The sequence below is a fragment of the Osmerus eperlanus genome, chromosome 3, assembly GCF_963692335.1.
Source record: "Osmerus eperlanus chromosome 3, fOsmEpe2.1, whole genome shotgun sequence".
Lineage (NCBI taxonomy): Eukaryota > Metazoa > Chordata > Actinopteri > Osmeriformes > Osmeridae > Osmerus > Osmerus eperlanus.
This window is the reverse complement of record NC_085020.1, coordinates 20,749,603-20,775,605: the sequence shown is the minus strand read 5'-3', so window position 1 is coordinate 20,775,605 and position 26,003 is coordinate 20,749,603. Positions and strand designations below refer to the sequence as shown.

At 47.5% G+C, this 26,003-nt stretch overlaps 2 protein-coding genes across 2 annotated transcripts in view; both read left to right on the top strand.

The window, feature by feature from the left end:
- LOC134017038 (NACHT, LRR and PYD domains-containing protein 3-like) overlaps nt 1-26,003 on the top strand; it is a 101,577-nt gene that overhangs the window by 1,477 nt on the left and 74,097 nt on the right. The gene's annotated exons all lie outside the window — the stretch shown is intronic.
- Nucleotides 1,428-17,762, top strand: LOC134016948 (protein NLRC3-like; the record flags this gene model as incomplete). Its single annotated transcript, XM_062456194.1, has 6 exons — nt 1,428-1,488; nt 2,362-4,168; nt 4,304-4,471; nt 12,312-12,485; nt 14,509-14,564; nt 16,654-17,762. Coding segments are annotated over 6 exons (2,802 nt in total), but the record flags the coding sequence as incomplete, so codon positions are not given.

The following is a 26,003-nucleotide window of genomic DNA, read 5'->3' as shown; positions in this document are numbered from 1 at the left end:
ACAAAAACAACAATGCAGTGATAATGCTGCAATGTCATAAGCTGGTATACATTATATCAAGACATATGTTGTATTCACTGTCAGAGATGCAGTGTAGAGATGTTGCCCTCCTTTCTGTGTCGGCAGTGTTAGTCTGCATGTGTATCTATCACTTAGGACTGCAGACACTGTAAGGACGACTGACACCCTTCTCTTAACTAAACAAGGTGACATTATATTAGTGGTAGTCCAGCACGCTAACACCAACCCCAGTCCACACAGGACAGGAAACCCAGCACAGACACAGGACAGGATCCTTACATGTCACCCACAGCTCCACAGAGTGGAACACCTGAGAGGATGAGACAGCCCTGACTCTTCCTGTCTTCTCTCTCCTCACAGGTGTCAGTGGTGCTGAGGAGGCTGGTGGGAACAGTTCAACTTCCTGTCTTCCTCAGGAAGTCCAGGGTTCCTCCAACACGACTGAGACTGGAGGCCATGCTGCTGCTCCTGGTGGAAACCCCTCAGAGCCTCATGGTACATAAGAAATGATCATGATAAAATAGACTGTCATGGTACATAAGAAATGATCATGATGAAATAGACTGTCATGGTACATAAGAAATGATCATGATGAAATAGACTGTCATGGTACATAAGAAATGATCATGATGAAATAGACTGTCATGGTACATAAGAAATGATCATGATCAAATAGACTGTCATGGTAAAAGATGAAGCATAGGCAGTATATGTATGCTATAGAGAGCTTAGAGTAATATTGTTGGAAATATTCATATCACAAGTAATGTGTGTGTGTGTGTGTGTGTGTGTGTTGGCTTGTGTTCTCACAAGTATCAATTACAAAGTAAGAAAATACAAATAAAACAATGTCTAGGCTACAATATATGATATACTGTACTGTGCCATTGAGCATCAGTGAGGAGCCTCCTTCTGTTCTGAACTCCTGCTGCTGATACATGGTGGCGTCTCCGCCCATTCAGACAAGTTACACACCAACCTTTCTGTTTCAGAGGAAGCATCCCTGATCCCACAGCAAAGCACCTCCTCACCAACGTAAGACAGTAAACATGTATTTTAATGTGGAATCATAAGACGGGAGTCAGGTGGCTGAGCGGTTAGGGAGTCGGGCTCGTAATCTGAAGGTTACCAGTTCGATTGCCAAATGACGGTGTGTCCTTGGGCAAGGCACTTCACCCTACTTGCCTCGGGGGGAATGTCCCTGTACTTACAAGGACAGGAGTCGCTCTGGATAAGAGCGTCTGCTAAATGAGTAAATGTAAATTAGACATTACAATAATGAAGTATACAATCATTTTGACAGTGGAAAATACTTTGTATGCTTACAGTAAGTGAGGCATAACCTCAAAGCAGCAAACCTGTCATTTCTGTTCAAATCAAAAACAATATTTACATGATTATTTCATTTCTTCAGACAACTCTATGAAGACAAAGAGCAAGAGACAAACAGGAGTGGTGAAGACAATGGTGAGCCTGTATTTTGAACTTGCTTTCTTTTATTATTTTTTGAGCCTGCCTTTCCAAAGCCATCAGCCAACGGGCTTGATAGAGTAACAGCTCAGCCCCTCATGCTCAACAGTACAAACCCTCTTTAGTCTCCCTGTTCATTACAGCCCTACATTAACATTAGGCTCAGGACTAAACCATATGATGTACTGTTGGTGGATGTCTAGTCTATATTATACAGCAGATACAACACTGTTCATTACAGCCCTACATTAACATTAGGCTCAGGACTAAACCATATGATGTACTGTTGGTGTATGTCTAGTCTATATTATACAGCAGATACAACACTGTTCATTACAGTCCTACATTAACATTAGGCTCAGGACTAAACCATATGATGTATTGTATATTTTACAGCAGGTACAACACTGTTCATTACAGTCCTACATTAACCTTAGGCTCAGGACTAAACCATATGATGTATTGTTAGTATATGTCTTTATAGTCTATATTATACAGCAGGTACAACACTGCTCATATACTGTATGTCAGGAAAAAAGGTACCTTGGGAAAATAACGTCCATTTCATCTCATCAGTAATAATAATTTTGTCAACCAACACAAGTCGAAATGGGAGAGTCAAACCTGCATAGCTACAGGCAAACAATCAACACACACAACAAACTGTAGACCTGACTTTGACACAATGCAGCACTTGACTCTTCCTGTCTCTAAATAATTCTGTATTCAAAAGCAACATCCACTTCATATGTTGAGTTATGAAGATATTAGCAGTAGTATTATTGTACAGCTTTAAGAGAGAGTGTTGTCAGTTAGAAGGCTTGCATTGTATAGGTATGTTAATAAATATAAAATGTTTGTTTTATCCAGGTGTTCTTGAATTAATCGATCATTTCAAACTGAAACTGAAAGAGAAGTTTCAAGAAGTTTTTGAGGGCATAGCTAAAAAAGGAAACGCAACTCTTCTCAATAAGATCTACACAGATCTCTACATTACAGAGGGTGAGAGTGGAGAGGTCAATAAAGAACATGAGGTGAGACAGATTGAGACAGCATCCAGGAAATCAGCAAAAACAGAAACTGCCATCACATGCAACAACATCTTTAAACCCTCAGCTGGACGAGACACACATATCAGAATTGTTCTGACAAAAGGAGTTGCTGGCATCGGAAAAACTGTCTCTGTGCAGAAGTTCATCACAGATTGGGCTGAGGGACTAGCCAATCAGGAAATCCAGTTCATCTTTCCTCTCCCGTTTCGAGAGCTGAATTTGTTGGAGGGAGAAGAGTTCAGTCTGAAGGAACTTGTCCATCACTTCTTCTCGGAAACCAGAGAATTAGGAATCTCCAACTTCGAAAAGTACAACGTTCTGTTTGTCTTTGACGGTCTGGATGAGTGTCGACTGCCCTTAGCCTTCAAAAAGAACAAGAGCTGGTGTGATGTCACAAAGTCCACCTCAGTGGATGTGCTGCTGACCAACCTGATCAGAGGAAACCTTCTTCGCTCTGCTCTCATCTGGATCACCACTCGACCTGCAGCAGCCAATCAGATCCCTTCGGATTGTGTTAACCGGGTGACAGAGGTACGAGGGTTCAATGACCCACAGAAGGATGAGTACATCATGAAGAGATGCAGTGATGAGATCCTGGCCAAGAGAATCATCTCACACATCAAGACATCAAGGATCCTCTACATCATGTGCCACATTCCAGTCTTCTCCCTAATGTGTGTGACTGTCCTAGAGGACATGCTGAAAACAGAGAAGAAAGAGAAGTTGCCCAAGACCCTGACTGAGATGTACACACAGTTTCTGGTGTTGCAGACCATACAAAAGAAAGTGAAGTATCATGGGAAAACTGAGACAGATTCAGACTGGGATGAAGACAGCATTCAGAGTATTCAGTCACTGGGAAAACTGGCCTTCCATCAGCTAGAGAAAGGCAACCTGATTTTCTATGAGAAAGACCTGAAAGAGTGTGGAATTGATGTCTGTGATGCCTCAGTGTACTCAGGAGTGTTCACACAGATCTTCAGAGAGGATCGTAAAGTCTTCCAGAAGAAGGTGTTCTGCTTTGTCCATCTGAGCTTTCAGGAGTTTCTGGCTGCTGTGTTTGTGTTTCTCTCATTCATCAACAACGATGAGAATCTGATGTCTAAGAATCCAGTACCTTCCAGTTCCAACAAACTGTTGGCTCTTTTCAGAGAGAAACCAGAAGTCCGATTCTACAAGAGTGCTGTGGACAAGGCCTTGCAGAGTAAGAATGGACAACTGGACCTTTTCCTCCGCTTCCTCCTGGGCCTCTCAATGGAGTCCAACCAGACTGACTTACAAGGCCTACTGACTCAGACAAGAAGCAACACACAGAGCCATGAGAAAACAGTCAAGTACATCAAAAAGAAGATCAGAGAGAATTCCTCTCCAGAGAGATGCATGAATCTGTTCCACTGTCTGAATGAACTGAATGACCATTCTCTGGTGGAGGAGATCCAACACTACCTGAGCTCAGGAAGTCTCTCCAGTGAGAAGAAGCTCTCATCTACACAGTGGTCAGCTCTGGTCTTTGTGTTGCTGACTTCAGAAGAGAAGATGGACGTGTTTGACCTGAAGAAATACTTCAGATCAGAGGAAGGTCTTCTGAGGCTGCTGCCAGTGGTCAAAGACTCCAAAACTGCTCTGTATGTATAAGGCTTTTATTTTTATTTTTTAGATAATATTACAACAGCACATAATGTCATAGTGTTTGATTATCGTATGTTCCTATAATACAAAACGTGACTCATGATGTCTCATGTTCTCCTTATGTCATGTAGGCTGAATGACTGTAACCTCTCAGAACGGTGCTGTGAAGCGCTTGCCTCAGCTCTCCCCTCCTCAGATCTGACAGAGCTGGACTTGAGTAACAACAACCTGGGGGATTCAGGCATGAAGCTGCTCTCTGCTGGACTGGGGAATCCACTCTGCAAGCTGGAGACACTGAGGTCTGTATTCATGTTCAACATGACACAACCAGGAGACAGTGTTGTAGTCAAGATCACCTAAACCGAGACCAAGGTGTATCGAGACCGAGACAAGACCAAGACTTTGAGGGGTCGGGAAAGGGTCAAGACTAAGACCAAGACTGGGCTATACCGAGTCAAGTCCAAGACCAAGTCAGGGCGATACCGGGTCAAGACCAGACCACTCAAAACACACAAGCAGTAGGGTTTGACTCGGTAAAAAGTTAAATTTGATCTGTAACTGTGTATTTGAACTAAAAATTAGCACTCTCAAAGTAGTGCAGTGTGCTTATGGCCAGGCAATGCATTATATTTAATGCATTCGTTTTTTTCTTTTCTTAGAGGCGGATTAGTACTCTGCTTTCACATCTCTCTCTCACCCAAGTGAAGGAGCGCGGTACCACAGCGTTTAACTTAGTTTTATTAAGTCGGGAGAGGTATGCAGCTGACATGAGTTAACGTTGAGGTAACATAACTTTATATTCATCATTAGCTACATAGCTTTAGGTGGCCTGGCTCGTTATCACAAACAAACTCTGCCAAGCAACTTAAACAAAATTTTTAATGCCGGTTTTATGTAGGCCTAGTCCCAGCCTCATCGGTGAGCGTCTCTTTGCGTAATTACACAAGGTGTGTTTTCTTTTGGACGTTATTGTAAACTATTTGTGGTTCAGGTCTGCATACCTGTTCAACATGACACAACAACAGTTATAATCACACCACACACTGAATCACACACTGGTCGTAAGTTTGTGGTCTATTAAAGGTACAAGGGGGACGGACAAAGAATATTCAAGGCAGGCTAGGTTTGTCATCCACAAGGCAGAGTCATTCAGGTACAGGGCAGCAGGCAGACTCGAAGTCAGGGCAGGCAGGATGTAAGGACCAGGGGAACTAAGAGGCAGAAAAGACTAAAGGAGGTAGAGAAAAACATGCTGGTACTGTAGGCTTGACAAACAAGAAGAACTGACCCCAAACAGAAAACACAGGATAAATGAGGGTAGGAAGGAAGATGGGAGACACAGTGGAGGGAAACGTCTCCACCCCCTCCACTGTGTCTTTGTGGTTGTTGTGATGTTAATTATTTTATACATTTTACAAATGTTGGGGTCACTAGGAAAAGTAAGACATTTGAAGTTGGGTAAAAAAAAAACTATTTGGGGGTTTTCTCTGCTGTTAAATATAATAGCAGTCATGTTTGACCCTTATGACAACACAAGGTGTAGAGTCTTTTACCAACTCCTACATTAGGCCAATGAGGTGGGACCAGGGAAGCATTTGCTTGGACGCGTGTTCTGTGTGCCAATATTCAATGTCCACAATATGTCTGCATTTCTGTGCTGACGGCCTGCTCACGGTAGCACCAGCAATACAGTCCATTTCATTTCATTTTTGGATTAGTTCCATTCATTTTCTTTTGCACACAAATCAAACAATGACACACAAACCTGACACTGTGAAAAGCTGTATGCTTTTCCACCTAGCCACACACCTGTGTATCCCTGGCTGTTAATTACCTATATGCCTTCCCAAAGACAATGCTCCACCCAGTGCTCAAACATAAAACTGCCCATTTATTAGCATCACCAATGTGGTATATAAATAAAACAAAACAAAGTTGTATAATGGCTCCAACACAAGGGTTAAGATATACTATTCCTCATATTATTGTACATTTACCTGGACAGGGAGTTATGCATCTGGCAGCTTTTGTGCTGTTGTTTGAAAATGTTCAAAGTCTTCAATCAATCTTCAAAGTTCAAAAAACGGCACTGGAACTTGGCAAAGTTTGATGCAATGGCTTTATTGGTCTTCAAGATGACAAAAATCCCAATAAATGTGAGCAGGTTCCGGAACCCAACTGATCTTTACCCCCCAGGCATGCAATTACATACTGCTCACCTATTTTCATGTGTTATTTTACTATTGATAGTTACAGATGGTCTTCGATCTTACGCATAACACCTGTTCTGGGGGTTTCAGATTTCACTCGCACCTTAGCTTTGATGCCTTTGACCTTGCTTAAATTTGGAGATGTACATTTTGCTGCTGGGTGACACTAATACGTTTTTCTCTTAAAACAGGTTCTGTAGCCCACATTTACGATGAGGCTGCTCACGCTGCTTACACAATCAGGCTCGTTGTAAATCCTCCCTACTTAGGGCTAGTGCTGACCTTGTGCAGGCGGCCACAGATAAGATTCTAGGTGTGGGGTCAAAAACAGCAGATCTTGACTTCTAGCTCAGGCCTCTGCCTGCCTCCAGGTGGCCTTCTCCCTCACTCCTCAGCCTCTGTCACCCAGATCTCACACTCAGGCTCAATATCTTCTATCGTTTAGTGGTAATAATACTAAGCTCAACTATTATAAGTCAACAGCTTAACATATGGTTCCCAGTAATATAAAATAATACTAAAAGGGGTGAACATTTTCAACATTTCATTTTCAATCAGATAAATCCATAATCATACCCATCGTCATCGTTTCAACAGTATGGTGTCAATTTCCACGTCAGTCCCTATGATTGGCGCCTCTTCCACTGCATGAAGGGTTTCAGATTAGGAATAGCAAGAAATGTGCTTGGTGTATAATACTACTCTGTAACTGGCTATTTTTACTTCAGAGGATGGTCCATTTACATGTATTCTTTCAGCAGACACTTTTATCCAAAGGGACTTCCAAGAGAGAGCTTTACAAAAAGTGCATAGGTCAATGATCATAAACAACGAGATAGCCCCAAACATTGCGGGTAGCCAAAACATGAAGCATACATTGTGAAAAAGCAAATAAGTGCCAAAGGGAAGAAACATAAGAGCATGTACAATTAATCAACATGATCCTCTAAAGTGCTAGAGTGTATCTGGTGGAAAGCAAGCAACAATAATATAATTCACAGCGAGTACAAATAGTTAAATCAGTTACAACTAACCAACAGGAGTGACCAACAAGTCCCTCAATAATTGTCATTGTGTTCCTGGAGGAAATAAGCTAACATCTGATCCAACAAATCTTTAAGTGCTGGTGTACTCCCGGAACAAGTGCGTCTTTAGCCTTTTCTTGAAGGTGGGGAGACAGTCGGTGTCTCTGATGGAGGTGAGGAGGTGATTCCCCCATTGGGAGGCCAGACAGGAGAAGAGCTTGGGTTGGGAGCGGGTGCTCTTGAGAGGTGGGGCCACCAGACGGTTGTCAGAAGAAGACCGTAGGTGGCGTGGGTAGGGGTGTAAGGCTGGAGGAGAGACTGGATGTAGGCAGGCGCAGTTCCGTTCACCGCTCGGAAGGTCAGTACCAGGGTCTTGAATCTGATGCGGGCCGTGATGGGTAGCCAGTGGAGGGAGATGAAGAGCGGGGTGACATGGGAGCGTCTGGGTAGGTTGATGGTAGCATTCCATCTGAGATGCAGGGATAATATACTGGCCCACGATTTCTGTCGGTGTTGCACCTTGCGTATGCGTACATTTAAGGGCCAGGGAGACGTGCACAAAGTAGGCATCAAACGAACGCAGGATACGTGCTGCAGCCATTCAGCATGTGTACACGTACATAGCGGAAAGTATATTTCGGCCTTAAGTGTCAGGTGCAACGCTGCTCTTTAGGAAGTTGAACACACTTGTATTGGTCATTTGCACAGATCACTAAAGATAATATTGGCCATTATATTCCTTGAGGTTGGTTTTGCTACATGTAACATAGCATTAAAGCAAAAAGAGAACAGAATGCAGACAAGAATGTAACAACTTTAAACTACACTGCTCAAAATAATTAAAGGAACAGTTTTTTATCAGGGTATGGCATGAATTAACTTCTCTGATAATGATCTGGTCAGTTAAGTAGCAGAGGGGTACTTTCCGCTGCATTGGTGTTGATGTAATTAACAACAGGTACACTAGAGGGGCAACAATGAGCCGACCCCAAAACAGGACTGGTTTTGCATGTGGAGGCCATTTCAAGTTTTTCCCTCTTGATCTCTTTGAGTGGGAGCATGAGGCGATTTCTTAACCCTACAGAAGTTGCACATATTGTCCAACTCCGTGCCGTTGCAAGGAGATTTGATGTGTCTCCCAGCACAATCTCCAGTACATGGAGGACATTCCAGGAGACAGGCAGTTACTCTAGGAGAGCTGGACAGGGCCGTAGAAGGTCCTCGACCCATCAGCAGGGCCGATATCTGCTGCTTTGTGCAAGGAGGAACAGGTTGAGCACTGCCCAAGCCCTACAGAATGACCTCCAGCAAGCCACTGGTGTGAATGTCTCTGCCCAAACAATCAGAAACAGACTTCATGAGGGTGTCCTCAGGGCGCAACGTCCTACAGTGTGCCCTGTGCTCACTGCCCAGCACCGTGGAGCTCGATTGGCATTTGCTATAGAACACCAGAACTGGCATGTCCGCCCCTGGCACCCTGTGCTTTTCACAGATGAGAGCAGGTTCACCCTGAGCACCTGTGATAGACGTGAAAGGGTCTGGAGAAGCCAAGGAGAACACTGTACTGCCTGCAACATCATTCAGCATGACCGGTTTGGTGGTGGGTCAGTGATGGTCTGGGGAGGCATATCCATGGAGGGACGCACAGGCCTCTACAGGTTAGAGAACGGCAGTCTGACTGCCATTAGGTATCGGGATGAAATCCTGGAACCCATGGTCGGACCCTACGCTGGTGCAGTAGGTCCTGGGTTCCTCCGGATGCACGACAATTCCCGGCCTAATGTGGCAAGAGTGTGCAGGCAGTACCTGGAGGATGAAGGAATCGATACAATTGAATGGCTCTCACGATCACCTGACCTAAACCCGATAGAACACCTCTGGGACATTATGTTTCGGTCCATCAGACGCCGCCAGGTTGCTCCTCAGACTTTACAGGAGCTCACTGATGCCCTTCGACAGATCTGGGAGGACATCCCACAAGACACCATCCGTCGTCTCATTAGGAGCATGCCGCGACGTTGTCAAGCATGCATACAAGCACGTGGGGGCCACACAAGATATTAAGATCTGATGTGTTTTCAAAAGTGTTCCATAATTTTTTTGAGCAGTGTAGAACTATATATATATATATATATTTAGCAAGATATAAAATGTTGAAATACAGAAAGACATAGGCATGATGGTGTTGACGATTAACCGTTTGTTCCATCACCGTTATCCACGAACAGCATCCGAATATAGCAGTTCCTCTTCTCTCAGGACGGAAGGCAGAGCCAACAGGCAGTTATGTTGCTCTTTTGGAGCAGAATATGGTTATCTAATGACCTAACATAATTAAATAAATACTGATAATCATTCTGTTATTTTAAAATATATACATTTATTGGGTAGCTAACTTTTTTTTGCATACATTTGGTTAATTTCACTTCCATTTAATTCCCCTTTCATTTTTCAGAAGAACTTGCTGTTATTTTACTATGATAATATTGTCCAAAAGCATGACGTGTTTGCATGCTCTGTCACGTGATCTCCATCTCTGAATCAGTTAGCCTTGTTGCTAAAAAGAACGACATTAACTAATGGCGTCGGAACCAGCGATGTATATCTGCTCAGAAAATTCAAAGATAAGAAAAATGTAGCTAACATCTGAAAGTTTAAGTCAACAAAACATGACTTTCCAGTCCAGAACAAAAGTATTTCAGTTTTTTTTACTGTAATTTAGAAGAAGTTTACCTCAGGATTACCACAGGATATTCGCGGTGTATAAACCAGGACATTTTGTAGCTAGCTAATAAAGAGCGACTGAGGTGGGATATTCTTCAGTTGGAATCCAACTCAGTGGAACAAGTTCGCCAGGTAGGCTGATATTTCACTGTTTTATATGTAAAATGACATTTTAGGTGACTGAGGCAGGGTAGGGGGAACGGGAGGTAGTTACAAATATCTAGCTAGGAAGAGGCAGCAGGAGAGGGATTTGCCGTTTAGTTGTTTATTATGCATAAGACCTCATTGGCGTAATGCAGGAACGTTTGTATGCCGACTGCACGACTTTCAAACAGACGATATTGTTGTAAGATTTTAGCATTCAGTCGAACAACCCCATTATATTAGCTGTTTCCCAATATGGCTTTTATAGCATCAATAAAGCGTGCTTGATGCTGCCAGTACACACTCTCCCTGCGCGTTGAACTTCAGGGTTTCCAATCTGTCAGACCAGCGCATGTGACGACAATGTCCCTTGATTGGGGATAGCGGCCAGGTTTTGTGGAATACAAAAAACCTTTTTCAGTTTGAAGCTCAAGTTCCAATAAAAGGGCGAGTTCTCGCTTAATGTTTCTAGTTTTCCAATACGTCTATATCGTTGCAATTATACACAGGTAGTTTAGGAGTGATCTTATGCTGACACAATGTATCAGATTTTCCAGCCCTTATTTGCCGTTTAGTTGTTATTTATTATGCATAGTTGTAAAATGTAGATTGACATACCAGGTTTCCCAATGTCATTGGTGGTCTGTGCACTGTGGTCTGTTCTCTGGTCTGGTGAGAACTGTGTCCCTTCCCTCTACCAGTGCCCCTTCCTGTCACCTGTGTCCCTAAATATAGAACCCTGTGCCTCCAATGACTGCCACCCAGTGTCCAAAATATTCTGACAGTTCTATCTAACCAAAATAATATGACATGTCAATAAGAAACACAAATGGCTCCTACAGTTAGGAAAGTGGAAGATAGATGCTGTCTATTCTGCCGGAAAGCTAAAGGAGAACTACAGCTTAACTACAGTTTAAACAAGAACTCACACAGGGAGACTTATTAGTTGATTTGGTCACTACCTCCGTATACAGAGGAATGGCCATTTTTATTTATTTTTGTGTACGTCTATTAATTGTAAAGTGGTATGTTCACGTCAACCAAGAGGCCAGTCGTGATGTGTCGTTTGTGAACGATTCCTTCATTTTGAACGAATCTTTAGAATGACTGGGGAGTAACGAGTCGTCTCAGTGAGTGATTCGTTCATCTTCTCGTGGCAGCGCATAGGGACTGTTGCATTGGCTCAGTAGAGGAAACAGAAAGGATTCGTTCACCTCATTCACGTTCACGTGACTGCTAGGTTTAGCATAGAAGACGTGAATGATTCGAGTGATAATTACAGGTTTTGTTATTTTTGCTTTACTTACAGTTCAGTGCAGTAATTGTTTGCTGTGATAATTTAATACCAGTGTGATAATAAGTGACCATTTCAAATCATGCAAACTGTCATGATGTATTGTATTTAATGGGGGAGTTTTTGTGGAAATATTATCTGGCACACAAATGTGCAATTCCTTTCCCTATAGCCTACTCTAATTTATCTTGGCTGGTTTAGATGCACTAATATTTCTTCCTTTGGAATATGATAACTGTTTAAAATAGTGGAAATATTGAACAAGCAAACTTGCTTGTTCTTTATCCTCGATTCTCTATTATCATCCCAACATTCCCAATACAAAAACCATGTTGTACAAATATATCAAATTGTTTGTCACATGGCTCTTCTTTCATTGGCTCCCTTGCATAGATCCTGCACGCGTGCGTGCGTGCATGCGTATGTCTTAAAGTGGCCCTGCTTAGGCTAACTTACGTGAAATGCTCAGATAAGGATCTTCCTGTTTACCTAAGCCTTTACCTTGCCTATAGTTCACCTGGGGGGTTGGCCTCTCTACACAAATGGAATGCTGAACACTGTATCATTCTTATACAGGATAAAGAGTTACATCTTCAACTTTTCTGATATTGGATTACGTGGGTCACTCTGTCTAATGAGGGGAGGTGCAGCTATGACAGTACCTGCCAAATGAACCCCTCTGTGCTGACTAACTCTGGAGGCCCAGATGGATTCTGTCACAATATTGATCCTCTTTCTACAGGCTGTCAGGCTGTCTGGTCACAGAGGAAGGCTGTGCTTCTCTGGCCTCAGCTCTGAGGTCCAACCCCTTCCACCTGAGGGAACTGGACCTGAGCTACAATCATCCAGGAGAAAAAGGATTGAAGCTGCTCTCTGCTGGACTGGAGGATCCACACTGCAGACTGGAGAAACTCAAGTAAGGAGATGTTTGTTTTTTATATACCTCTTTAGGTAATGTCGCTTAACACTGAATATATCTAATTACGTTAATAGGCCTTGCATTTCTTGATGTTACAATTAAAACTGCATGTTTACTCTACAATCTACAATATGGTTGTTGCCACAATCATAATTGTATTTCCAGAAAGCGGGTTTAGTGAAAACTGAGTTTTTAAACCCTGAGATGAGGGAAACTCTTTTTAGCTCCAGAAAGAGAGGTCACTAAAACCAGACGTTGTAAAATGTAGCTCAGCTCAAACCTAGGTCCTAGTGTCGGTTTGAAGTGAATGTAGCTAGGGACTTCAACAAGAAAAGAAAATGGAATCAATTTGAGCGCAAAATAGTTTTTGAGCTTCATATAATATAAATATTATGTTGGACTCATATTGTTATATTTGCCGAATGTTTTTAACTACAAATATTATTATATTTACTCAGTTTTGGACTCCTTTGTGCAGAGAATGATGATACTAAGGCCCAATCCCAATGTCCCCCCTAAACCCTAAACCCTGAACCCTCACACACTTACTTGACGTCACCTAGTAAGTGATTGACTGCAAGAGGCTACAAGAGCTCAAAATGCTATAAATTGGAATGGTTCAGCACTTTGCGGCATTATAGGTAAAATAGTAATGTTGTTGGATCAAATCTGATGAAAGCATATTTGGAATTTATCATCAAAGGACAACCTACACACTAGGGCTGCACGATTATGACCAAAATGATAAGCACGATTATTTTGATCAACATTGAGATCACGATTAATTATCATGATTATTTGTTGATTTTAACCAAAACAACTTTTTTTGTCACGTAGGCTAATTATACCATGCAGTTCGTCAGTGATGAAGTAAGCAAACAGCGCTTGATCGGCCATGACTGACGTCAACGCAGCAAACCAGGAAGCAGGAATGTCCGACTTTACGCAGCCGTTTATAACTCTTCCCCGACTGCTGCTTGCAGTCGGGGAAGTTTAAATATCGCTCCATCACGCAAATTTGATCGTGGGAAGCCAAAATCGTGATCGTGATTAAAATTGTATTAATTGTGCAGCCCTACTACACCCAGTTCTGGCTATATTAACCGTCAGTGAGCTTTGTGTTTAAACTTTCTGATGTTAACTGTTATTTCTAACTTCTATTTCTGTTTACGTCAGGGTTGGTTGCTCCTTCCATGCTTGTTTGTTTACTGTTCTTTGTCTTTCTTGTCTTATGAGGAGGGTTAGCCAAGATCTTTTTCTCTCTTCCAGGCTTCCCCCGGTAACCCTCGTGTTTCACGTCACTACGCTGTGAATTGTGGGCAAGTCTGCAAAAATGCAGACTTACGGGTGCATAAAATGTGTTCGAAAGAGCCCTCACGAACTTGACAATTTGACAGTGGGACAGCCCTAAGCCCTCACAGACTTAGTGAGAACGTGCCTCAAAGTCTGTGAGGGTGGACATTGGGATTGGGCCTAACCGTTCGTAAACTCCAGATTGATTGTCCTGTTGTCTCTGAGGGAAAAAGATGTTTGACCCGTGCATTCAGAGCGTGCACGGAGAGAGGGGGCTTATTCACAGACGTGTCTGTTGTAGTGAGAGAGAGAGAACGCGAGCGGGGCAAGAAGGGGCTGAGCGAATCAGTATGCTGCGTGCAGCTCTACTATTAAATATTTTTAATAGTAATATTTTTCTGAAAATGTCTTCATACTCGGCTGCACGCATGAGAATTTCTAATTCTCTGGATAAGAGCGTCTGCTAAATGACTGCTAAATGTAATTCCAGTGAATTAGAAATGAACTAACTCAGATCAGCTGTTCTGGAAGCGATAACTCTGAGCTTCCCATCTCAGGGTTCATCAAGTCAGAGTTCAGGGTTAGGCTCAGAGTTTGTAAAACCTGCTTTCTGGAATACACCTCTGATGATAAGAGAGAAACAACATGTTTACTTAGAAAGTCAGTTGCTAAGTCACTTATCAACAGGTGAAGTGTATTTTCATCATTCCTCTGCTTATCCCTACAGTGTGGATCATGGTGGAGAGTGCTGGATCAAACCTGGCCTTTTGAAGGCCTGGAGACGTGAGTATTGACTGCTACTTGGTTCTAGTACACAAGGTCATACAAGGGACAATACCATTAGTGACTTGGACACTGTCAAAAATGGACACACACACACACTGTAAACACACACTTTTAGAAGCAGTAATTTAACACAATTACCCACATCAATACTGTGTGTACGTCTGTGTGTGCTATGTCCCCTTCCTTCTCCCCTCCTCCCCTCTTCCTCTCCTCCCCTCTTCCTCTCCTTCCCTCTTCCCCTCCTCTGCTCTCCTCCCCTCTTCCCCTCCTCCCTCTTCCTCTCCTCCCCTCTTCCGCTCCTCTGCTCTCCTCTCCTCTTCCCCTCCTCCCTCTTCCTCTCCTCCCCTCTTCCCTCTACTCTCCTCCCCTCTTCCCCTCCTCTGCTCTCCTCTCCTCCCCTCTTCCCTCTGCTCTCCTCTTCCCCTCTTCCTCTCCTCCCTTCCTCCCCTCTTCCCTTCTTCCCCTCCCTCTCCTCCCCTCTTCCCCTCCTCCCTCTGCTCTCCTCCCCTCTTCCCCTCCTCTCCTCCCCTCTTCCCTTCTTTCAAACCTCCCCTCTTCCCCTCCTCCCTCTTCTCTCCTCTTCCCCTCTTCCTCTCTTCCCCTCCTCCCTCTCCTCCCCTCTTCCCCTCCTCCCTCTTCTCCTCTTCCTCTCCTCCCCTCGTCCCCTTTTCCCCTCTTCCCTTCTTTCCCTCCCTCTCTTCCCCTCCTCCCTCTCCTCTCCTCCCCTCTTCCCCTCTTCCCTCTTCCTCTCCTCCCCTCTTCCCTCTACTCTCCTCCCCTCTTCCCCTCCTCTACTCTCCTCCCCTCTTCCCCTCCTCTGCTCTCCTCCCCTCTTCCCCTCCTCTGCTCTCCTCTCCTCTTCCCCTCCTCCCTCTTCCTGTCCTCCCCTCTTCCCTCTGCTCTCCTCCCCTCTTCCCCTCCTCCCCTCCTCTCCTCCCCTCTTCCCTTCTTCCCCTCCTCCCCTCTTCCCCTCCTCCCTCTTCTCTCCTCTTCCCCTCTTCCTCTCTTCCCCTCCTCCCTCTCATCCCCTCTTCCCCTCCTCCCTCTTCTCCTCTTCCTCTCCTCCCCTCCTCCCCTCTTCCCTTCTTTCCCTCCCTCTCTTCCCCTCCTCCCTCTCCTCTCCTCTTCCCCTCTTCCTCTCCTCCCTTCCTCCCCTCTTCCCTTCTTCCCCTCCCCTCTTCCCCTCCTCCCTCTGCTCTCCTCCCCTCTTCCCCTCCTCCCTCTCCTCCCCTCCTCCCCTCCTCTCCTCCCCTCTTCCCCTCTTCCTCTTCTCCCCTCTTCCCTTCTTCCCCTCCTTCCTCTCCTCCCCTCTTGCCCTCCTCCCCTCTTCCCTTCTTTCCCTCCCTCTCTTCTTCTCCTTTCCCCTCCTCCCTCTTCCTCTCCTCTTCCTCTCCTCTTCCCCTCCTCCCTCTTCCTCTCCTCCCCTCTTCCCTTCTTCCCCTCCTCCCTCTTCTCTCCTCTTCTCCTCTTCCTCTCCTCCCCTCCTCCCCTTCTCCCTCTCCTCTCCTCCCCTCGTCCCCTCCTCTCCTCCCCTCTTCCCTTCTTCCCCTCCTCCCCTCTTCCCCTTCTTCCTCTCCTCCCCTCTTCCCCTCTTTCCTCTCCTCCCCTCTTCCCTTCTCCCCCTCCTTCCTCTCCTCCCCTCTTCCCCTCCTCCCTCTTCTCTCCTCCCCTTCTCCCTCTCCTCTTCCCCTCCTCCCTCTTCCCCTCTTCCTCTCCTCCCCTCTTCCCTTCTTCCCTCTGCTCTCCTCCCCTCCCTAGAAAGATGGAGTGATGGGGGCATATCAGGGGTAAGGAGATGAGGGATGATGGAAAGAGGGATTTGGAGGGAGAGAGGTAGCATGTGAGGGATGGAGAACAGAATGAGAGAATGAAAGGAAGAGAGGGAGAGTGGAAGAGAGAGAGAGGGAGGGACAGAGAGCAGGGTAGAGAGGATGGAAGAGAGAGAGAGAGAGAGAGAGAGAGAGAGAATGAAAGGAAGAGTGGAAGAGAGAGAGAGAGAATGAAAGGGGGAGGGCAGGAAGAGGGAGACATTCTAATGTGAATGATGATGATCAGTAATATATTGTGTCTTGGTCTCCCCCATCAGATGCCTGTGAGCTCACACTGGACCCAAACACAGCACACAGAAACCTCTCTCTGTCTGAGGAGAACAGAAAGGTGACATGGAGGAGAGAGAAGCAGCCGTATCCTGATCACCCAGAGAGATTTGAGGGCTGGCCACAGGTGCTGTGTAGAGAGGGTCTGTCTGGGCGCTGTTACTGGGAGGCAGAGTGGAGTGGAGGAGGGGTTGATATAGCAGTGACATATAAAGGAATCAGCAGGAGAGGAGGGGGTGATGACTGTGTGCTTGGAGACAATAACAAGTCCTGGAGTCTGTACTGTGATAGTAACAGTTACTCTGCCAGGCACAATGAGAAGAGCACTGCCATACCTGCCCCCCCCTCCAGCCCCCACAGAGTAGGAGTGTATCTGGACTGGCCGGCCGGCACTCTGTCCTTCTACACAGTCTCCTCTGACACACTGACCCACCTGCACACATTCCACAGCACATTCACTGAGCCCCTCTATCCTGGGTTCTGGGTTCATTATGACTCCTCAGTGTCCCTGTGTCAGGTAGAATAGCCCACACACACTCTCACACACTGTGCTCACATAGATGTCATTGAAGATTGAACTGTACAGTTGGAATTGATATCCCAGAGTGTTTGTAAATATTGCTGTGTAGAATGTTTGTTTTGTTTTAACCTTTAGATGTAAATATTACTGATATTAAATATTATTAATATCTCTAAATATTACCGACGCTTCCACCAGAGTGAGTTATTTTTCCAAAACGGAAGCTAGCTAGCTTTAGTTAGCTTCCGTTACCTAGCAACCTAGCATAATACTCGTAGCAATGCTACTACCTGCTAGTGTTACTTGTTAGCCTCCTAATTGTACATTTTGAAGCCGTACTACAGCGTTTGTCATGTCGTTTTTGTCTGTCGGAAAATAGTCGGTTGGAATGTTCAGAATCACACGTGTGACGTTACTCTGTGGGGCTTTCGAACTATCGCACACGTGTGATGCTGCTCCTTAACGGGTTAATTGTTGACAAACAACAATCCTGTCTTTGATCTCAGTCCCACTGAATGTGATGAACTAAATAGTGTCTTAGTGACTAAATAAGGAGAAATAAAGATGTTTTATACAGGATGATAGAAGACATGCTGTGTGTTTGTTGGTGACCCAGTGGCCCTATAGACACACACACACACACACACACACATGTACACACACACACACATGTACACACACACACACGTACACACACATGTACACACACACACACACACACACACACACACACTGGAAACTAGTCTAGTGTGATCCCCACCCTCCCTCCCTACTCTCTCCTCCCCACCCTCCCTCCCTACTCTCTCCCCTACTCTCTCCCCCACCCTCCCTCCCTACTTTCTCCCTCACCCTCCCTCCCTACTCTCTCCCCCACCCTCCCTCCCTACTTTCTCCCCCACCCTCCCTCCCTATTCTCTCCCCCACCCTCCCTCCCTACTTTCTCCCCCACCCTCTCTCCCTACTCTCTTCCCCCACCCTCCCTCCCTACTCTCTCCCCCTACTTTCTCCCCCACCCTCCCTACCTACTCTCTCCCCCCACCCTGTCTCCCTACTCTCTTCCCCCACCCTCCCTCCCTACTCTCTCCCCTACTCTCTCCCCCACCCTCCCTCCCTACTCTCTCCCCCCACCCTCCCTCCCTACTCTCCCTCCCTACTCTCTCCCCCCACCCTCCCTCCCTACTCTCTCCCCTGACCTCCCTCCCTACTCTCTCCCCCCACCCTCCCTCCCTACTCTCTCCCCTGACCTCCCTCCCTACTCTCTCCCCCCACCCTCCCTCCCTACTCTCTCCCCTCACCCTCCCTCCCTACTCTCTCCCCTCACCCTCCCTACCCTCCCTCCCTACTCTCTCCCCCCACCCTCCCTCCCTACTCTGTCCCCCCACCCTCCCTCCCTACTCTCTCCCCCCACCCTCCCTCCCTACTCTCTCCCCCCACCCTCCCTACCCTCCCTCCCTACTCTCTCCCCCCACCCTCCCTCCCTACTCTCTCCCCCCACCCTCCCTACCCTCCCTCCCTACTCTCTCCCCCCACCCTCCCTCCCTACTCTCTCCCCCCACTCTCCCTCCCTACTCTCTCCCCCCACCCTCCCTCCCTACCCTCCCTCGCTACTCTCTCCCCCCACCCACCCTCCCTCCCTACTCTCCCTCCCTACTCTCTCCCCCCACCCTCCCTCCCTACTCTCTCCCCCCACCCTCCCTCCCTACTCTCTCCCCCCACCCTCCCTCCCTACTCTCCCCCCCACCCTCCCTCCCTACCCTCCCTCCCTACTCTCTCCCCCCACCCTCCCTACCCTCCCTCCCTACTCTCTCCCCCCACCCTCCCTACCCTCCCTCCCTACTCTCTCCCCCCACCCTCCCTCCCTACTCTCTCCCCCCACCCTCCCTCCCTACTCTCTCCCCCCACCCTCCCTCCCTACTCTCTCCCCCCACCCTCCCTCCCTACTCTCTCCCCCCACCCTCCCTCCCTACTCTCTCCCCCCACCCTCCCTCGCTACTCTCTCCCCCCACCCACCCTCCCTCCCTACTCTCCCCCCCACCCTCCCTCCCTACCCTCCCTCCCTACTCTCTCCCCCCACCCTCCCTACCCTCCCTCCCTACTCTCTCCCCCCACCCTCCCTCCCTACTCTCTCCCCCACCCTCCCTCCCTACTCTCCCTCCCTACTCTCTCCCCCCACCCTCCCTCGCTACTCTCTCCCTCCACCCTCCCTCCCTACTCTCTCCCTCCACCCTCCCTCCCTACTCTCTCCCCCCACCCTCCCTCGCTACTCTCTCCCCCCACCCTCCCTCCCTACTACTTATTTAGGTTTTTCACAATGTGTGCTTCTTGTTTGGCTCCCTGCAATGTTTGGGGCGTCTCAGTGTTATGATCAGTGACCTGTGCTCTTTTGTAAATCTCTCTCTTGGAAGTCGCTTTGGAGAAAAGTGTCTGCTAAATGAATAAATGTAAATCTACTCTCTCCCCCCACCCTCCCTCCCTACTCTCTCCCCCCACCCTCCCTACCCTCCCTCCCTACTCTCTCCCCCCACCCTCCCTCCCTACTCTCTCCCCCCACCCTCCCTCCCTACTCTCTCCCCCCACCCTCCCTACCCTCCCTCCCTACTCTCTCCCCCCACCCTCCCTACCCTCCCTCCCTACTCTCTCCCCCCACCCTCCCTCCCTACTCTCTTTCTCCACCCTCCCTCCCTACTCTCTCCCCCCACCCTCCCCACCCTCCCTCCCTACCCACCCTCCCTACTCTCTCCCCCCACCCTCCCTCCCTACTCTCTCCCCCCACCCTCCCTCCCTACTCTTTCCCCCCACCCTCCCCACCCTCCCTCCCTACCCTCCCTCCCTACTCTCTCCCCCCACCCTCCCTCCCTACTCTCTCCCCCTACTCTCTCCCCCCACCCTCCCTCCCTACACTCTCCCCCCCACCCTCCCTCCCTACTCTCTCCCCCCACACTCCCTCCCCACCCTCCCTCCCTACTCTCTCCCCTCACCCTCCCTCCCTACTCTCTCCCCTCACCCTCCCTCCCTACTCTCTCCCCCCCACCCTCCCTACCCTCCCTCCCTACTCTCTCCCCTCACCCTCCCTCCCTACTCTCTCCCCTCACCCTCCCTCCCTACTCTCTCCCCCCACCCTCCCTACCCTCCCTCCCTACTCTCTCCCCCCACCCTCCCTCCCTACCCTCCCTCCCTACTCTCTCCCCCCCACCCTCCCTACCCTCCCTCCCTACTCTCTCCCCCCACCCTCCCTACCCTCCCTCCCTACTCTCTCCCCCCACCCTCCCTCCCTACCCTCCCTCCCTACTCTCTCCCCCCACCCTCCCTCCCTACTCTCTCCCCCCACCCTCCCTCCCTACCCTCCCTCCCTACTCTCTCCCCCCACCCTCCCTCCCTACTCTCTCCCCCCACCCTCCCTCCCTACTCTCTCCCCCCACCCTCCCTCCCTACCCTCCCTCCCTACTCTCTCCCCCCATCCTCCCTCCCTACTCTCTCCCCCCACCCTCCCTCCCTGCCCTCCCTCCCTACTCTCTCCCCCCACCCTCCCTCCCTACACTCTCCCCCCCACCCTCCCTCCCTACTCTCTCCCCCCACACTCCCTCCCTACTCTCTCCCCCCACCCTCCCTACCCTCCCTCCCTACTCTCTCCCCCCACCCTCCCTCCCTGCCCTCCCTCCCTACTCTCTCCCCCCACCCTCCCTCCCTACACTCTCCCCCCCACCCTCCCTCCCTACTCTCTCCCCCCACCCTCCCTCCCTACTCTCTCCCCCCCACCCTCCCTCCCTACTCTCTCCCCCCACCCTCCCTCCCTGCCCTCCCTCCCTACTCTCTCCCCCCACCCTACCTCCCTACACTCTCCCCCCCACCCTCCCTCCCTACTCTCTCCCCCCACCCTCCCTCCCTACTCTCTCCCCCCCACCCTCCCTCCCTACTCTCTCCCCCCACCCTCCCTACCCTCCCTCCCTACTCTCTCCCCCCACCCTCCCTCCCTACTCTCTCCCCCCACCCTCCCTCCCTACTCTCCCTCCCTACTCTCTCCCCCCACCCTCCCTCCCTACCCTCCCTCGCTACTCTCTCCCCCCACCCTCCCTCCCTACTCTCCCTCCCTACTCTCTCCCCCCACCCTCCCTCCCTACCCTCCCTCCCTACTCTCTCCCCCCACCCTCCCTCCCTACTCTCTCCCCCCACTCTCCCTCCCTACTCTCTCCCCCCACCCTCCCTCCCTACCCTCCCTCGCTACTCTCTCCCCCCACCCTCCCTCCCTACTCTCTCCCCCCCACCCTCCCTCCCTACTCTCTGCCCCCTCCTCTCTCATGCTACTGTAAGGCTGGGTGCCCCCCTGCCCCCTCCTCTCTCATGCTACTGTAAGGCTGGGTGTCACCCTGCCCCCTCCTCTCTCATGCTACTGTAAGGCTGGGTGTCACTCTGCCCCCTCCTCTCTCATGCTACTGTAAGGCTGGGTGTCACCCTGCCCCCTCCTCTCATATGCTAACATCTGGAGTTGCTGGACAGAGTCTCTGCTTGATGGGTCTCACACCTCATTGTGTAACTTCCTGTCACATTGCTAAGTCATATGTTGATAAGTAAGGGTCAAGATGTGGTCTGATTGGTTGTTCTTGTGTATAAAGGGAATTGTGAAGCATTGTTCTGTGGATTCTTCATCTCCTGAGACCTTCTCCTCAGCTCTGGCTTGTCCTACTCCTTCTCCTTCCTCACCTCTTGCTTTCTTTGAGTTACAATAATCATGGTAGAGTAGTATGATTTAAAGATTTCATTCATTTGCAATGTTATTAAATGTATATTCATTTAACCTTACTTTAACCATTCTTGCTCTGATTTAACCCACAGTTAAATAACTAATTATATTGATATTGGCATTGTGGTATTGGCATTGACATTGGTTAATGTTAAAACACTGTTCAGTTTCCCATCTTCCTTCAAACAGGGGAATTCGTTTTGATTGTTTCACCAATATTAACCCCCCTACACTACTTGACATGCTGTGCATCTATCAGATCTTCCCCTCAGTTACTGATCTGCTGTGGTGGATCAAGAGTTGGGATACTTTGTCTCCACAAAGCCTCTCTCTCTGGCTCCACAATGCTCTCAGTATCATGGATGAGGGTGTGGGATGTCCTGTGTCTCCTGGCATTCAGGCTCATTCCACCAGAGGAGTGGAGACTTCGGTAGCCATCCTCCGTGGTGAGGGAGTGGAGGAGATCTGTAAGACACTACGGCCCTCCCTTTCTAACCCTAACCCTGTCTGAGACTGCTGTTATTGTCCCCATATACATGTGACCTCCAGCACACAGCCATGACAACACTGCTCTCATTCCAGTGCTGCTGAATCAGCACACAGCAGTTATCTGGGGAGCGTTTACAACAGAAGGTTAATAAAGTTAAATAGATTCAGCCCAAGAGAAAAGGGTGTAGATATTCCTGGTCATGAAGACTCTTGGTTGTAACAGGACAGAGAGACCAGGAGTGGAACACAAGTGCAGAACTTTTAATCAGAACACAGGTTCAGATGTACCAAGAGCTGATCCAGAATCATGTTCAGGAACAGGTGAGGGTCAGTCCAGGTACAGCAGGTCTATAGGAGTGTGGTGGTCAGTGACAGGTGAGGGTCAGTCCAGGTACAGCAGGTCTATAGGAGCGTGGTGGTCAGTGACAGGTGAGAGTCAGTCCAGGTACAGCAGGTCTATAGGGGACAGGGGAGATAGGGCAGGTTTACACAGGAGAGCAGAACTTCTGGTCAGAGTGTAATAATCAGCTTCATGATGTTCACACTGTTCATGATAATGTCTCAGCAGTCTACTTAATAACAGGTCTATGGTGTGAAACTAGGGTGTAGAACTCAGCTCCCCCTGCTGGAGGGACTTGGCAGTGCTGCCTCAACTGAATGTGTTCAGCAACATGATATTACAGTGGAGGTGGGCAGCATGGTCATGTCATCAGGACTACGACAACGTTTTCCACTTTTGTACACTAGATGTCAGTAAAAGACTGTAATACTGTAGGCTGTAGTGCCTTCAGGTTACTAATGTATATCTGAAGCTTAACACACTGAATCATTCATTTAGGACTAACATGATAATATTATACAAATCATTTAGCCTGTCACAGACAAACCATAACCCCATGATATTGATAATCATACTGAATTGCGTCGTACATAAAACATTTATTGATGCAACTGTAGCTTCTTAGCCATTTGTTGTTGAGTTATTAAAATCAATTATATAAAATAATGAAACAAGAAAATCGTTATTGTTTAGTCAATTCTACGACTGTTAAAGGTAAGTATGTTACTAGTTGGAGGCAACGGGGGACGGGTTGTTTCCATCCTTATTCTATAAGTATAACTTATTTTAGAGTTCTCTTCCCCTGGAACAGATTTCATGTTCCAACCGAGGGGGGCTGTCGCTGTCTTGGTGTGTGGGGCTGCATCAAATAACCCTTTTTTGCTCTGTTAAATTGCTGCACCAGTCCACACTTGACTGGTGGGGATCTCATTCTATTATGACTGTAACTGTTAGCTGCTCCTGGCATTCTCTAATCCCTGCTCTCCTCTCTCTGTCCCCCCCCACACACATCCCTTGTGGTGTGGGGGGTTTGAGCTGTCAGCACCTGCCTGGTCGTCGGTCGGCCAACGCTGGACCTGGTCGCGAGTCTCCCGGTCCTGTCCTACATCTATAAAGTTGAACAATGGATTTTGGTGTTTCAAAACCCATCGACACTGTATGACTATGTTTAGCCTGTGTTCTGCTCCTCTCTCTCACCAACCGTCTCTGGAGGAGGGGATCCCTCTCTGAATTGCTCCTCCCAAGGTTTCTTCAATTTTTTCTCCTGTTGAGATTTTTTCTGGGAGTTTTTCCTTGTCTTCCTTGAGGGTTTAGGTTGGTTGAGGGGCAGTTCTATGGGCATATGTGAAGCCCTCTGTGACATGCTTGCGTGTAAAAAGGGCTATACAAATACATTTGATTTGATTTGAATGTTCCTCCTTCTGGTTCCTATTGGTCCATATATGCAGGTAGGCTCATACTTTGGTTTCCTATTGGTCCATATATGGAGGTGGGTGGGGCCTGACATGAGAGACGTAGGGTGAGGGTAAAAGTGAAAGTCTAAATATTTTACATAGGATCCATTTTGTAACTACAAGAATCAGTAAAGCAGATTCTCAAACTGAAAAGTAAACTTTAAAGTACGTGATTTTACAATATTCCTTCACAGTATCATTGTGCACATACATTAACAGAGAATGTGATGTTCCAGAGTTACTTCATCTTAGTAACTAACCAGTTTTCTAAGAGGAAGTGAAACAGCCTTTTGCTCAAGTCTAATGGCCGACATTCAATACCAAGTTAAAACAAATCCAACTATGATCCAACAAGATCAAAATAACTTTTATTGTTTTACTTAATCAACCAGCCATGCTGTTGTTGGTCATTTATCAAGTATTTCTAAATACCGTAATTACAATGACATTGTTGTAATCCCGTAAACTCTATAAACATAGATAATCATACATCCACACAGACACATGTCATACGTTACTGATCCATCAAGGTTTTCTAAGAGGAAGTGAGGTAGTGCTCAGTACAGCTGATGGTGCAGTATGATGGAGTGGAGCTTGTTGTAAGAGGAAGTGAGGTAGTGCTCAGTACAGCTGATGGAGCAGTATGATGGAGTGGAGCTTGTTGTAAGAGGAAGTGAGGTAGTGCTCAGTACAGCTGATGATGCAATATGATGGAGTGGAGCTTGTTGTCTTCTCTGTTGTCTTATGTCAGTATGAGGTAAATGACTGAGGTACTGAATACATTTTAACTGAGTTGTTTACATCATAGTGGTGTGTTCTTAATGAGGGTATCAAGCAGGGGCGATTCTAGGATCAGACCTTTAGGGGTGCTCAGCCCCCAATGAGAATGTGACATGAATACAGTGCCTTGCAAAAGTGCTAAACCCCCTTGTTAATATAAATCCCTAATTTCACTGGATAACAAGAAATACATTTATGTATTATTATGCAAAATATTGAATGAATGAAAAAACTAAGGATGTCCCTTTCTTCATGAACTACCAGCATCAAATGATAATAAACAATATTTTTTAATGTTTTTATTATAATTTTTAGGGGTGCTGAGATGAAATTTAGGGGTGCTTGAGAACCTCTAAAAAGGGTCTAAAATCGCCACTGGTATCAAGTTAGTTTTCCTTCCTCTCTTGAGGTAAAAGTCTGACAGGGTTGGATTATATCTGTTATTTGTTTACAGGTCTACAGGTCTGGCTTTAAAATCCTTCTAATCTGACCCTGAGGAGAGAAGTTCTGACTTTGAGAGGGAGGAGGGGTCTCTGCCTCTAAAATGAGTCTCTCTGGGGAGAGAGAGGAAGGGGGCCCTGCCTCTAAGATGAGTCTCTCTGGGGAGAGAGAGGAGGGAGGCCCTGCCTCTAAGATGAGTCTCTCAGGGGAGAGAGAGGAGGGAGGCCCTGCCTCTAAAATGAGTCTCTCTGGGGAACATGACAAGGACACCAAAGCTAAGAGGTAAGATGAGAATCCATACCTGTTCATGACTGTTCTCCATCTCAGAGCTCAGCAGTGATATTATGACATCATCATTAGTCAGAATAAATGAGAGACTGAAGGTCTGTCTCTGTTGTGTTGAAGCCCAATCCATCAGAGACCAGCCTCAGCTGTACCCAGCTGTGTGTCCATGAAGAGTGACTGGTCTATGGAGGCACCTCCCATGTTCAGTGATGGAGGAGGACCTTCTAATGAGGAAGGGTATGTACTGACCTCTGCTGGTTAAACTAAAACAGGGTTAGAGCTGCTGACTGTAG